This window comes from Trichomycterus rosablanca, chromosome 8 (assembly GCF_030014385.1).
Source record: "Trichomycterus rosablanca isolate fTriRos1 chromosome 8, fTriRos1.hap1, whole genome shotgun sequence".
Lineage (NCBI taxonomy): Eukaryota > Metazoa > Chordata > Actinopteri > Siluriformes > Trichomycteridae > Trichomycterus > Trichomycterus rosablanca.
Genome location: NC_085995.1, coordinates 17,514,987 through 17,530,491, shown reverse-complemented (window position 1 = coordinate 17,530,491; position 15,505 = coordinate 17,514,987). Strand labels below are relative to the sequence as shown.

General features: G+C 36.5%; 1 protein-coding gene across 4 annotated transcripts in view; it reads right to left on the bottom strand.

Moving 5' to 3' along the window:
• Positions 1–15,505, bottom strand: part of diaph2 (diaphanous-related formin 2) — a 496,954-nt gene that overhangs the window by 360,782 nt on the left and 120,667 nt on the right. For all 4 annotated transcript variants that reach the window (XM_063000538.1, XM_063000542.1, XM_063000539.1 and 1 more), the window contains 6 exons: positions 14,061–14,169; positions 12,407–12,517; positions 10,447–10,559; positions 7,908–8,024; positions 4,279–4,397; positions 1,743–1,807 (listed from right to left, as the gene is read on the bottom strand). In XM_063000538.1, coding sequence (XP_062856608.1) covers positions 1,743–1,807; positions 4,279–4,397; positions 7,908–8,024; positions 10,447–10,559; positions 12,407–12,517; positions 14,061–14,169 — 634 coding nt within the window. The remainder of the gene's footprint in view (positions 1–1,742; positions 1,808–4,278; positions 4,398–7,907; positions 8,025–10,446; positions 10,560–12,406; positions 12,518–14,060; positions 14,170–15,505) is intronic.

The window sequence follows — 15,505 nt, the reverse complement described above, 5'->3', positions numbered from 1 at the left end:
CTGCCATACAACCCCACTCTATTATCTACTTTACATCTCTACAAAGTTTGCACAACAGTTTTTCTGGAAATGGGCAGTTTTTCTCACTGTTTATAGCAAATCCTTTTAAGTTCTGTCAAAGTAAATGGTAAGTATCAATCAACTGCCATTTCCAGGTGACTCCCTAGTTGTTTAATGGGCTTTGGCTGGGTCATTCAAAGCCATTCAGAACTTTGCCCTAAAACCACTCAAGTGTTTTTTGACTGGTGAAAGGTGAACTCTTGCCACAACCTGCAGTTGAAAGCACTCTGGAGGAGGTTTTCTACAAGAATGTTTCTGTAATTGGCTGCATTCATCCCTCAATTATTACCAGTCTGCCTGTCCCTGTCACTAAGGAGCACCTCTTTAGTGTAATGCTGCCACCACCATATTTCATCATAGGTATGGTATGAGTCAGGTAATGTGGAATGTCTTATTTTACCAGACATAATGCCTGCTGTTCTGTGCAAAGACTTCAATTTCATCTCATCAGACTAAAGATTTTTTTTTTTACATACAAACTCCAAGCAGACTCATATGCGTTTCACTCAACAGTGGCTTTCATCTTGCCACTCTGCCATAAAGGCTTGATTTATTAAGTGATGCAGAGATGTTTATCCATCCAACAGGTTTCTGTTGGATTATCTTTTACCTCACTGACCAAGACCCTTCTTTACTGGGAGCCCAATTTGGGAGAACAGCCAACTTTGGGAGAGTTTAAGGTTGTGCCAAGCCTTGTTTTATTTCACAATTATTAAGGCCTGGGAACATTCAAAGCTTTAGATATTGTTTTAAATACTTTTCCTAATCTATGACTGGCCACACTCTGCTAGCGGAGGTTCATAGTCTGTTCCTTGAACTTCATGTCTTCAAGTTTGTGGGCACTTACAGACTCAGATTTGTGCCTTTCCAAACTATGTCCAGTTTAATCAAAAACTGCAAAAGGTGAATTTTAATTGAATTCCAGACATATCTCAAAAATATGTACAGCAAACAGAATGTACCAGGCCACAATTTGGTGTGAAACAGAAGAATTATCAAATACTTTTATGAATAAAAGATTTCAGATTTTATTTAGTATTTTTTTTATTTTATTAAAATGTCTTTACTTTATCATATTAAGTGATTAAATGTAGACTGATGGTAAAAAATGTCAGTAAATAATCTAGTTTTTGACTTTATTTTACAGTGATGTTGGGGAAGGCTCCTTACACAATTTGATTAATCACTACAGTCACAACGTATACAGGAACTATGATTTGTCCCAACATTTCTTTTTTTCTCAACAAGCTTGGTGTAAATACAATGATAACAAAACCCTACAATAACTATTAAATGTTTTTCTTTCTTGCTGGTAAATCATCTGATGATAATCAAAACAAAAAGTATTAAATAAAGAGATGTTTTATAATTAATTGTGTGATTGCTGAATCTCTGTTAGGACACTGAATGATTTTAAAGAGCTTGTCCACAATAGTTTTCTTGTGTTTACAGACATGAAAAAGTGTCCAAAAAAGCATTCCCATTCATTTTATTCACACTGAGACAGATCAAGTGCTTGAGCTGCCAGCTATCGATTAGCAATTGATCAGGTTAAAGCTGTTTTCCTGCTCATGAGGTAGAATTAATGTTGTTGGGAGTAGTGCTGCATATCAATGTTTCCTGCACAAAACAGAGTGCAAGAGCAATTGCTCATGCTGCTGGCATTTTGTAGAATGTCTTACCTTTTTAGATATTTCAGCTGCTCTCTGCTCACTCTCCTCCACTTTGGCCTTATCTACGCACTGATCTGTCAGTCACACATATAAGACATGTCATGACTGTCATATATTACACAACATATTGTTAAGATTTTGAACACAGGTTTAGAATAATGAGATGAGCGTAAAAACAACAGTAGAACAAATGAATAAATAAATGAAAAACCTTAATAAAAACTTAAAAAGCCAAATCTCAACTCATTTTTCTCTTAGTAGCTTAAAATAAACCATTCCTATCAGAAAACCTTTAGCTTCAAGTATTGTTCATATGATGTTTTTGTTTGTTTTGCTTTAATGTATTTTAATGTAGCCATCTAAATTTTGAGCAATCTGTATAGCAAAAATGAATATACTGTATATATATATATATATATAGTCATGTGAAAAGGTTAGGACCCCATGAAAACCTTTCAAAACCTGTCTTTTTTAACATATTTAAACATATAGGCATTTGAGCTTTATTTGAACATCACTGAGAAATGGAGCTTATATAACAACATGGAAAATGAAAATTTATTGTGAGGAGAAAGTTAGGACACCCCCACATTTATTACTACTTAAAATTAGAATACAGTGCACCACATCTGCTGCAATGATTAAACCATCGTTAGAGAACATTGGAGTTTTATTTAAACCTCAGACATTCGTTTGGTTTGCTCTTGATTGTTGAAGTGAGTGGTATCACCATGGTGAGATCTAAAGAGCACTCAGAAAGAGTGAGACCTTCAGAAAGAAGGTTGTAAATGCATATGGGTCTGGGAAGGGATTTAAAACGATCTCTAAACAATTAGAAATCAGCCATTCCACTGTCTGGAAAATAATTTACAAGTGGAGAACATTTAAAACAACTGCCAACATGGCCAGGTCAGGTCGTCCTAGAAAGTTCAGCCCAAGAGCAGACCGCAAGATGAGTAATGAAGTCTCCAATAATCCTACAATGTCATCACGGGACCTACAGGTAGCACTTGCCACAGTTGATAGCAAGGTACATGCATCTACCATCAGAAAGAGACTGCACAAGGTGTGCAAGGAGGAAACAACAACAAAAAAAACATCAGGGCAAGACTAAAGTTTACCAGAAAACACCTAGACAAAGACCAGGACTTTTGGAACAATGTGCTTTGGACAGTTGAATCCAAAGTTGAATTATTTGGGCACAGTAACAGAACACATGTTTGGCACAAACCAAACACAGCATTTGAGCACAAGAACCTCATACCAGCTGTGAAGCATGGAGGTGGAAATGTCATGGTTTGGGTCTGCTTTGCTGCAGCACGGCCTGTCAAGCTCTTATTATAGAATCCACGATGAATTCTTCACTGTATCAGAGGGTGCTTGAGGAAAATGTAAGACCATCTGTCCAAAAACTAAAGCTGAAACGGAAGTGGACCATGCAGTATGACAATGATCCAAAACACTGCAATAAATTCACCAAGGAATGGCTCAAAAGAAAGAAATTGAGAATTCTGGCCAAGTCAAAGCCAAGTCTTAATCCTATTGAGATGCTGTGGCTGAAGAAATTCTGCATGGAGGAGTGGGAAAAACTTTCTCCCAGTCTATGTCAGAGACTGGTAGATGGTTATAGGAAATGTCTAATTGAGGTTATTTCAGCCAAAGAGGGAAATACCAGATATTAGGGCACAGAGTGTCCTAACTTTTTCCTCACAATAAATTTCTATTTTTGTTCATTACATTTTACAACTTGTGTTGAAAAGTAATTTTGGCTGATGAGTTCTCATTCACAATATTTAATATAGTTCCCGAAAAATCTATGGTAATTTCAGCAATACAATGCCAGGCCTAATTTTGCACTGCACAACAGGTGGATTTAAAGACACATTGTGCTTGTGCTTGACTGGCCTGCCTGTAGTCCAGATCTGTCTCCAACTGAAAAAGAATGGCACATCATGAGGGTGAGACCAGGGACCGTTCAGCAGAGGAGTCTAGTATTAAGCAATAGTGCATGCCCCAATTTTTTGTGTTGCAGGCATAAAATTCTTATTGTGTTTATATTTACAAACTACAAATAGGTTGGTCAGTAAAAACAATTGAAAAAACATGAACATTTTTATTTATTTATTTATTTATTTTTTCATTGATTGACCAATTGACTGGCTTTTGTCAGTTAAATAAAGATTAAGTAAAATTAAGATATTATAGATGTTGTTTTAATTGTACTTTACAAAATGTCCCTGGTGATAGGGTTTATATTTATGACTTGTTCATCCTATGAGGTAATATTAAATGTACTTTTTATATTCTTTAAAAATATTAATTAATGTTCTATCAGGTTTTTGCCACTTTCCATTTAACACAATCTTACAGTCAATTTTTTTTTTACTTCTTTAGACTTGCTTAATGACAATCTAAGACCTCAGGAGTAGTAGCTAATTAACCAAGTTGTAATTTCTAGATGAAGTTCATGTTAAAAGATTATGAGGAACATAAAGGTGAGATGTGGAGTTTGGGCAAAGATGAAAAGTAAAACTATTAAACTAACCAATGAGGTGGCTGAAATCTACATCCAGTCTCTCTCTGCAGGCAAAGTCAGGATCCATTCCACTCCGATGAAGGACTATCTGGGACACACATTCTTCAATCACCTTGTAGTATTGAGGCCTGTAATAAACACACACACACACACACACACACACACACACACACACAAACACACACACACACACACACACACACACACACACACCAAATAGCAACAAACCTGTCAAATTCTTGTAAAGTACAACACCTCTTTCAAGACCTATTTGTCCCTTTAAGGCATAACAGTAATACGACTCAGCTTTTAATGATATTTCATGGCACAGACATTATTCTGTATGTAATAAAATCACTAATAACCAAGCGTGACACTAGGGAGCACATGGCACTGTGACTTTGTCCTTTCAGGGTGACAGCAACAAAGACTACATTTCCACATCTTCTACCCTGATTTGCAATCATCGCGAACAATTATGAACACCAATAAAACCTGAGACGCAAATCTAATCAGTGTAATCTGTGTAATTAGTTGCACAGTGCCAGTGAAAACATGAATTGCGTTTTGGGGGAGGACAGTTCTGGGTCTGAATAAAAATAAATGGGCTTGGGACTAGATGCTGCCACATCACACCACATGTAGTCTTTTTTAGTTATATTATCATGTTTAAATCAAAGTGACATTAACAAACAATATTAAGCTAAGTTTCAAGGAGGTGAATAACTGTGTTTCAAACCTGACCAATAATTATTTTAAATATCAATGCAATTTTCTTACTGGAGATTTTTCTACTGGAAATTATTTCCCCACCTCTAATCTTTGCTGCAAAGCAAAACTTAATTTTTCAGCCATTGTATATTCATAGAGAAGCATAAAAACTTTAACTGCACATCAGTTAATAGGTGGACAGAGTAGCAGGTTGGCTGGCTTTGGTGATACTACAAGGATTCAATTGTGTGTGAAAAGTACCATGAGAGTAGGTTAGGGGAACCGACTCAGTAAAGATTCAAAAGTCTCAGAGATGGCTTCTACCATGGTAGTGAGTGCAGTGTAAACAAAGTGTCAAAAACAGCTAATGTGACAAGATCACTTCAAAAGAGGAACGCACACCAGGGAGTAACACACACCAGGACTGAGAATGATCTAGCACCATGTGGGCGTTCAGGGTTTCTTTAAATATCCCTGAAATCAGCTGAGTGTTAGCGCTAATTAGCACTGCAGCTCCTGGGATTTGTAGTCCATTTAGAACTATGATGGGTCGATCTGAACTTCCTGCCATGAGAGGAAACGTGTGAAGGTAATCAACCGGTGACAGAAAAATTTACAAAATATTCAACTAAGGGAATCTCGATTGGATATAACAGGATACACCAAAGGCGTAATCTTTGCAAACAAAGATGGGTCGTGGCTTACCACTGTGTGCCAGTTCTTTTGATCATTTCCCAATGGAAGACTGTAAATAATTTAGGTGTTTCACAATATCATCAATATTGTTAAAAAACTGTTACCACCTAACACATTCCATAGCTGCATTAAAAAAGCCATAAACCAATTCTATAAATAAACATGGAGGTTTCCTGGCAGGATCTCATCTCAGATAGACCAAAAGACAATGGAAGCATGTGCTGTGGTCAGATGAGTCCATGTTTTAGCTTGTTTTGGGGAAAAAAGGATTTTGAGTTAGACCATGCAGTCTAAATGTGTTCACAGCAAGAGGTGCAAAAGCCAACATCTAGTAATAGTATAGGGTGCATCAATGTCCACTAGAATATGTGTGAGTGTAACATTTCCATCATGCAATATCTTTTTAACTGGAAGTCAATATTTATGTAAGCAAGGCAATGTCAGGCCATTCTCTACATTGTAAAATAGTGTAGCTGTGCAGACAATGTTTGGCACCTTTGCCAGTCCAGATCTATATCTTATTCCAAATGAATGCCGCCTCAAGAGGACAATGCTGACCAGGGACTGCTGAACAGCTCAAGTTGTGTATCAAGCAAGACAAAAGTAAGGGCAAAAATACTGCTAGAAAACTAAAAACACATTTTAAATGTGTTGCAGGCATCAGATAAACAATTAAACATAAGAGCTAATAAATCACATATCCTTGTTTCAGCGCACCCTCAAAACAGGGTTTGTATAATACGAACAAAAAGGATGTGTAACTTGTTAGATTAGAGACAACTATGGTAGAAATAACTAGACAGAGGAACAATGACCCAGAACTGTCAGAACCCACCAGAGCACACAGACTACATCTTCGTCACCAGAGCACTGAACACTTTTAGCACATTCAATCTTTCAGTCTGGCACCTTCCTGCCTCTCCCTCATCTCAGTCACTTCCAAAAGCAGATGTGCTCCATATTCTTTCACTTTGATCTACTTCCTGCTAAACATGTCCTTCAAGAATGTCGTTTTAATAAGCAGAAAAGCAGAAACAGTCTGAAGGACAAACTCTCATTAAACATGTTTAACAAGAAAATAAAATGTGTTTCATTCCTACTGATTTAGAGAGCTGTTAAATGCCTGGAAGTTGGTTGTCTTGAAAAAATCATCAGGAATTAATTAACAGGAAGTGACAAGCATGTGACTTCTATACATTCTAATGATGAGTTAATCATTAGAGGTGACAGTGAAGGTATACCAAAGTACATTAAAAACCTTAAAGTTACAATGGCAGTATATACTAACTCAGTGGCTACAAGTGGTTCAATGAGTATATGGTAATATATTTCCATGTGGGAAAAAGAGAAAATGCATATATAAGCATAATGTTTTATGTTAATAAGGTACATTGTTTTTTAATGAGTGTTTCTGTGATCTTTTAGGTTTCAGGCAAAATACAAGCCGCTTAAATGTGTTTTTTACATATTTTACTGTCTCCAACATGCCAGATTTCTAAATTATTTATAACACATGTCTGTGGTTATTCTTTTCTCTGCTCCCAACCATCCACTATGCTAACATACTTCTAGAAACCTTTGTACAAACCATTATTCATAAGTACAAAGAATGTGGAATAGTTGTCTCTTGTCAAACAGAAAACCTGACAGACAAGGCAGAAGCAGGAGCACACTGAATTATAACCAACAGCCTAAATTTGCTCTCAGCATAAGATTTAATTTTTTTTGCTTTTTTGCCAACCTTGCCAATTGTACAGACAAAATAAAATAACTTCAAGTGACATTAATGATGTGAAAATGTATGATCCCCTTTCTTATAACTGTACAGAGATGCAGTGACTTTTAAACTGTGAGGTTTCTGGTGTAAAGTAATGGGTACAGTAAAATAAGCCCTATTTATATGGGCACAGGCAGGCCACCAGGTCTACAAGTCAATAATTCGAGTTAGTAATTGGATGGCTATGCCACAAAGTTAAGTACCATTGCAGAACTTTATGCATTATCAACTTTAATAATTATTAAATATTCCTGTAATATATATTTTTCAACAAGCAGGCTGTGCTTTCTAGTAAACTCTCATTAAGACAAAGAAGTGCTGCAGCAAATCATTTAAATCCTAAGCACTGCTGTGAAATCCCTTACCATAGGTAATGTAGCTAAGTCAGCATACCATGCCTATACAGGAAAGCCAAATGCTAAAGACCAAATTGACAGTAGCTGAGTAAATTTACCTGATATAGTAGTCATTTCTAATTAGCATCAAGTGCTGTAGAAGGGAGAGGAGGTAGGTCTCTGATGCTGTGTCCTTCACCATGTTGGACAAGAGATGGTACACTTCATCCATATCAGTGCACATAGAGTTATGGAAAGCCCCAAAGAGTTTTGGATTGTTTACCATGTCCAATAAAATAAGAAATGCATACAAGAAACTTAAAATATATATTGCAAGACTATTGTCTATTCAAGGCAGAGCATAAAACAGCATGTGCTCCTAGTAAGGAGTTAAAGAGTTAAGCTTAGACATTTTTTGAGTTTTTTTTTTTTTTAATCATCTGGATAACTCATGAATACAAAATGATTTTGTAACCATAGGGATCAAACCTTGATAACTGCAGCTGTGCGACACCATCTCTGCTTACAGTGGCATCATGTTTTCTGTTAATAGGCTTTCATATTTCATGTTAGAAATTTGTTTTCAAAGCAAATGATCCACACTTGCAAAGGTCTGATTGATTATACTTGTTACGATAAATTATGATTATAGAATTGATTATACTGTATATCCAGCATCTGCACTACCCACAAATCAATTTGCAGAAACTAAACTTACCAATATTTTTAGACCTGTAGTGCTGCAACAAAAATCAAACAACTTCATTCTCTGAAATGTCAATGCAAATGGTATCATTAATATTTCCTTTTACTGAAAAACCTATAAAGTAATACCAGCAAATTAGTTTGCACTGATTATTGCAGTGTTCCTCGTGCATCTGCCATATTAAAATTTGTCTGTTACCTCAAAAATGTTTTTAGTACAGCAGTGGTATGCTTTGCACACATTAAGGGCATTGCACAAGGTGAGCTAATACACCGATCAGGCATAACATTATGACCACCTTCCTAATATTGTGTTCCCACTAGACCCCACTTCACTAGACCCCTTAGTGTGTGTTGTGGTATCTGCCACCAAGATGTTAGCAGCAGATACTTTAACTCCTGTATGGATCTGACTTGTTTCTCCAGCACATCCCACAGATGCTCGATTGGATTGAGATCTGGGGAATTTGGAGGCCAAGTCAACACCTTAAACTCGTTGTTGTGCTCCTCAAACCATTCCTAAACAATTTTTGTTTTGTGGCAGAGCTTATTCCATGAAAGGGTGTAAATGGTCTGCAACAATGCTTAGGTAGGTGGTACATGTCAAAGTAACATCCACATGGATGGCCGGAACCAAGGTTTTCCAGCAGAACATTGCCCAAAGCATCACACTGCCTCCGCTGGCTTGTCTTCTTCCCATAGTGCATCCTGGTGCCGTGTGTTCCCCAAGTAAGCGATGTGCACGCACCCGGCCATCCACGTGATGTAAAAGAACCAGGCCACCTTCTTCCATTGCTTAGTGGCCCAGTTCCGTTGCTCACGTGCCCATTGTTGGTGCTTTCGGCGGTGGACAGGGGTCAGCATGGGCACCCTGACTGGTCTGCGGCAATGCAGCCCCATACGCAACAAACTGTGATGCACTGTGTATTCTGACACCTGTCTAATAGATCGGACCACATGGGCCAGCCTTCGCTCCCCACGTGCATCAACGAGCCTTGGTCGCCCATCACCCTGTTTACTGTTTCTTACTTGGACCACTTTTGATAGATACTGACCACTGCAGACAGGGAACACCTCACAAGAGCTGCAGTTTTGGAGATGCTCTGACCCACAATTTGGCCCTTGTCAAACTCGTTCACATCCCCACGTTTGCCCATTTTTCCTGCTTCTAACACATCAACGTTGAGGATAAAATTTTCACTTGCTGCCTAATATATCCCACCCACTAACAGGTGCAGCGATGAAGAGATAATTAGTGTTATTCACTTCACCTGTCAGTGGTCATAATGTTATACCTGGTCGTGTATTTGTGCATGTGCTCTGTATGGAAATCTGGTCTTTTTAAATTACCAATAAATATTTCCAGGAGTGAGTGTGGCAAGCAGGTATAGATGCTTCACAGATGAGCATTTTGTATTCTGTTCTTGTGTTGTACAGGTAACTTTGCAGCTGAGCTGTTGGATGTTTTTACTTTACACTGAAAGCATGTATAATTAATCACGATAGGTTTAGAAAGTCATTTAAACTAAGCTGTGCTAAAGGTCGAATTTATGATAATAATAAAATCACCAACTGCCATTGCCTATGGAGATTTCATGGCAAAACAGTTGCTTTTATGCACATGTTAACAATGTGCAAAAATACAGAATTAATGACATAAAGAAAGTTTAAATATTTTTAAATATTTTTTTTAAATGTTTATAAAGAGCTTCAGTTAAAAATAAATAGGACAATAACCTAAATTTGGAAATATACCTAACCACCAAAGATGTGTGTAAATAAAAGATGTAGAACTTAGATTGATAGTTAACCCCAATGCAAGAGCCTGGGCAGGAAATAAAAAAAATTCTCTTGAATGAACTGGTTCTGGATTTTGAACAGTGTGCTGAGAGAGCAACACGTCTCACTTTTTAGGTGCTGTGCATAAAAGATAAGTGACTGTAAAAAGGATATTCCATTTCTGCCCGGATGTCATCAAGCCGGTGAGATAGTTCAATAGAGTCCTCCTCTTTATTCTCATTGAACACCTTTAGCTGAATGTCCAACTCCTCTGTCTCTTTTAGCTCCTGTCATTGCAGATGGGGAAAAATTTATCCAGGTTCACTGAAGAAACCACAGGTAGCTACAAGCAGAACTTACATATATGAACATAGTGACAAAAACAAATGCTGTGGCAAAAAACCTTTGCTGTGTTTGCTACTCAATGTGTGAAATCTTCCCGAACACTAGCGTCATTAAAGGACCAGGTGCAATTTTTCATTTGCTACCATTAATTTTTGTTCATACATATATTTGTGTAATCTTAAGAAAGCATACTATTTTGTTTATATTTATATGCACATTAAGTAAAAAGACGTGTACATTTAAAGTGGATACATGCACTTGAAGAATATTGAATAACAAAAAGCAAAAGATGTTGAATACTTGTTTCCTCCCAAAGCATTTCTATTATAGAAATTCATATTTTTTTCCTGACAACTGTCCCTGCATTGTTTCTACTAGATTTGAACAGAGAAGTATAAGTCAAACCCACTACAACAATTTATTATAGTTTTCAGATTTAATGAACAAACACGACTGTATGTTCATCTTGACCCACTCCTATATTTAGTGATTCTTTCTGCAGCTATCAATCACATGACTGCATCGTACACATCAAACATGTGGGTAAAGCCATGTAATGTGACAGTTTAGAGTGCAGGTCTAACCTACATGTATGCTTTGTTACAAATGTCTGTCTCTTTTACTCTAACTCACAATTTTTCCTCTATGCTGCATACTATTAAAATTTTATTAATATTATTCAATGGAAATCATATGTGGGGATTTAAGATTGACATAATTACAGTTATAGTAGCAACTGCTGGAGCAATTAGAATGACTTTTTGAAATATAAGGACAAATGAGATTAAATAAGAGTGATTTCTGCACTAATTAGTAATGCTGCTATATGTGACAAATAGCTGTAAACACAGCTGTATTATATTTGTCTGTGTGTATACATGCAATCTAACTGCAGAATATTAAGTAAGAATAAAGTGCACTAAATAAAATGTAAAATCAAGAACATAATTAACGTTGTTACCATGTTTATATACTATTTAGTGTTTAAAAAAAGTATGTAATTTGGGATGTAGCTTAAAAGATCAAACTTATTAAAGGCTAGTCAACACAAAATGCAAAATATGATCAAATATATTTAAATACACTATATAGACAAAAGTATTGGGACACACCTCTTAATCATTTATTTCAGTCATTTCATTCAGTCCCATTGCCACAGTTGTATAAAATCAAGCACCTAGCCATGCAATCAGCTCAGTGAATTTAATTGTGGTACTGTAATAGGATGCAGTCAGTTCATTGAGTTTCTTTCCTTCAAGATATTTCATGGTTAACTGTGGGTGGTATTGTTAAAAATCACAGCGACTTGGACACAAAGAGGCAGACCACGTAAAGTGACAGACTGTGGTCGCCAAGTGCTGAGGCACATAATGCATAAAAATCATTAACACTCTTCTAACTCAATAAGTACAGAAACTTCCTATGCCATTAACATCAGCACAGCTGTGTGCTGGGAGCTTCACTGAATGGGTTTCCCAGGTTTAAATGAATTACTGTACTTGTTCTTTACAAGTGCATGCAAACTTCTGACTTCAGCTGTAAGTCGACCAATTTTTGTTGACATTCTCTAATCTGAATTCTCTGTACATGTAAAAACACACTGTAAAAAATAAGAACTAAGGATAAAAACTGAAATCCAGACAACACAATGTTTTTAGTAGTGTAAATATTGCTTGGATGGAATGTGCAATTACTGATTATAAGAAAATAACTGGAAATTTCTAAATACAATTCCTTACTATATCATATAGAGAAATTTGCATTAATGAATCACATCAGAACAACTCACTGGTAGGATCTTTTTGAGGCCACAGCGCAGAAACTCATTCCTCAAATGTATCCTGAAGTCTAGATCATCCGGGGAGGTGACCAGGGCGTTGATCAGTTGCATGCAGGCAGTCTGTGTTCATTACACACACACACACACACACACACACACACACACACACACACAAAGTCATAAAGGTTAAACTTTTTCCTCCCCACTAAATGCTACTCTTCTATTTGTAAAGAGCTACAATACCCTTTCTTTCTTAAATGCTAATGACTAATCTCTAATAAGCTTTTGACTTCATAGTCACTATCATTGTGTAAAATCAATTAGAGAAAACTGAATATGATGCATGGAACTAATTTAATAGCAAAATTCAGGATGGGATGGTGGGATGGGACAAAAAAAAAGAAGTGTATAAATACTGCATTTTAGCAATTTTTACATTATTTATAATAACTGCCTTATCCTATCAAGTGTGGAACATCTTGGGTAGATCAACAGTCTATGACAGGGCACTAAAGACACACACACACCCAACATACTCTATACTCTCACACTTACTCAATCCACAGAATCCAGTCCACCTACTGGCAATTTTTTGGGAGATTGAAGAAAAATTGATATACCAATTAAAAACCCACATGGATACAAGAATGGCATACCAAACTTCTTATAGAAGGTGACCAGAGATGACCAGGATCTGTGCTGTGCTGTGTGGCACTCACATATTTACTAAGTCAAATAAGACTCAATATATATGGTCATCTGAAACCTGTGTGTGGCACCAGCACTACCAGGTGCCACTGTGCTGTTCTTAAAACATAATTAATCATGTAAGGGTCTGGCACTGTTGGTAAGGATAGATAGAGGACATGTAAAAGAGAGGACAGGAAGAGGAGAGATGTGTTTATGTCACCTAAACTAAAGTAAATGAGTCCAGGTAGCTTTGGTCATTCAATTTTATTTAAAACAGGTTATGATAAACAGGAAAACGGGCCTCAACAAGTTAACCACACCAAGTCTGAAGCGAACATTAATGACACTTGTCAGATATAGTGTAGAATTAAGTTGAAATGATGGACGTACTATGACATTTTTTACAGGTGTGTTAAATCCACCAAAACTCAAGATTTTCACCATAGATCTGCTTCAGATTGGTGTGATCAATAAACTTGTATGCTGTGCATCAGTCACCACACGCTGCACATTTATTTATGTAATAAACCTATTTTCTATGCATCAGTCACCCCACATGCACATGATGCACATTTATTTCTGGTTAAAGCAACAGAAAATGTTAAATTTCATTAAATAATAAAAAAAAGATTCTTTATTCAGTTTCATTTTCTGATCAGTTTGTGAAACTGTAAAAACAGTCTGCTTTTCCTGTATTTCAACAACTTTTAAAATGAAAAACAAAAAACAAATGACCAAAAGTACACAGACTTAAATGGAACAACTTTCAGTCTTGGCATTTGCATCAAATAACAGCTCCTTAGTCAAAAAGATCTCAGTCACTGGAGTCTCACATTTCTAGGGTATTTCAAGCTGATCATAAGACCATATGCATCAACTTGTGAGAAAGAAAATGTGATGGGAGATGGTGAAAGTTGTGAAGAGAATAACAAGTCAGGTTTTAATGTCTTCATATATAGAAAAATAAGCTCACCTGAAGCTGCTGGGCTTCATGGTTCTCTAGGCCCTCTACTATTGGAGCAAATCTCATTTTATTGTTTCGTTCAGCTGCAATTGTCATGGCTGCTAGAATCTTATCCAAACTAAAAGGAATAAAGACGAGTTGTTAAAACAACTTCAAAACCATTAACAAACTCAGGTTTTAGTAATACATTCACTAGCTGTTTTAAGCAAATCGGCTCCACACTAAATGCACAACAGTGTGGCTTTTTAATTAGAAAAAATACATAAATACATAAAGTGCAGGTAGTTGTAGCTCAGAGGTTAAAATACTGGATTAGTAATCAAAAGGTTGATTGTTCTAGCCTTAAGAAACAATCAATTGCTTAGATTGTATACAGTCAAAAGTAGGGGTGTAACGATACACTCTGCTCACGATTCAATTCGATTCGATTCACGATACTGAGTTCACGATTCGATTTTCTCCCCATTTTTTTTTAAAGTGTAAACAGTGCAAAACAATGCACATTTTCTTGTACATTTTTTAAACAAAAAAAAAACTTCAGTCCCTTGCAATTAAAAGTAATTACCAAGAACAGAGTACTTTACTGTAACCTAACAGGTTTACCAAATTTAAGTTACTTATTGCCATCTTAAATTAAAAATCAAAGTAATCAAACAAGCTCATTGAGCTGAGCTGAGTCTTTAAACAAATTTTCTTTGTTGCTTGAACTAATGTATTAACAAATTACATGTAAAATGAATTACTAATGTAAAAAAAATTTTTATCAAATGTTTATTATTTAAATGTCTTTATTTATATACTCAACATGGAACGGAGTGCTACAACAATAAATTATAAAATACAAAAACAAAGACCCATCTCAATTAGACCAAAAGGTCTGATTGTGTATATTACTTGTAAATTTGCATCTAGAGTGAAAGAACACAACATCAACAAAGCATCACTCAACAAAATATAAATGAAAATGTGCAAAAGAAAAAGCAGCATCCAGGTGACAGTATTTGTAAGTATTTAGTGAAGATTGGCATTCAGAAAAACCGAGCTCATCTTTGAGGGGTTGATCCTGTTTCTCCTTTCTGTTATGATCTGCCCTGTTTTGGAAAAGATTCTCTCTGAGGGGACAGATGTTGCTACAATACACAGTGACATGTATAAGATGTGGGTCTCAGTGGATCTGAACTTCTCTGTTAAAGTGGTTCCTCGTGTCCAAACTTTACTGTTTCCTGTCATTTATTTTCCTCACCTTTCCAGCGTGTAATGTCTGGCTACGTAAAGCGCAATGTAAAACTTCATCAAGCGCTCTCTTTCTTTCTCTCTCTCTCTCACTCCCTCCTGTTCATGTGCACGCTGTCCGTGTGTGTGTGTGTGTGTGTGTATGTAACCCCGCCCCTCCTGCTCAGTGTAAACACACAAACGTCACCACGCATCTTGACCAATCACGTGCGGCTTTAACG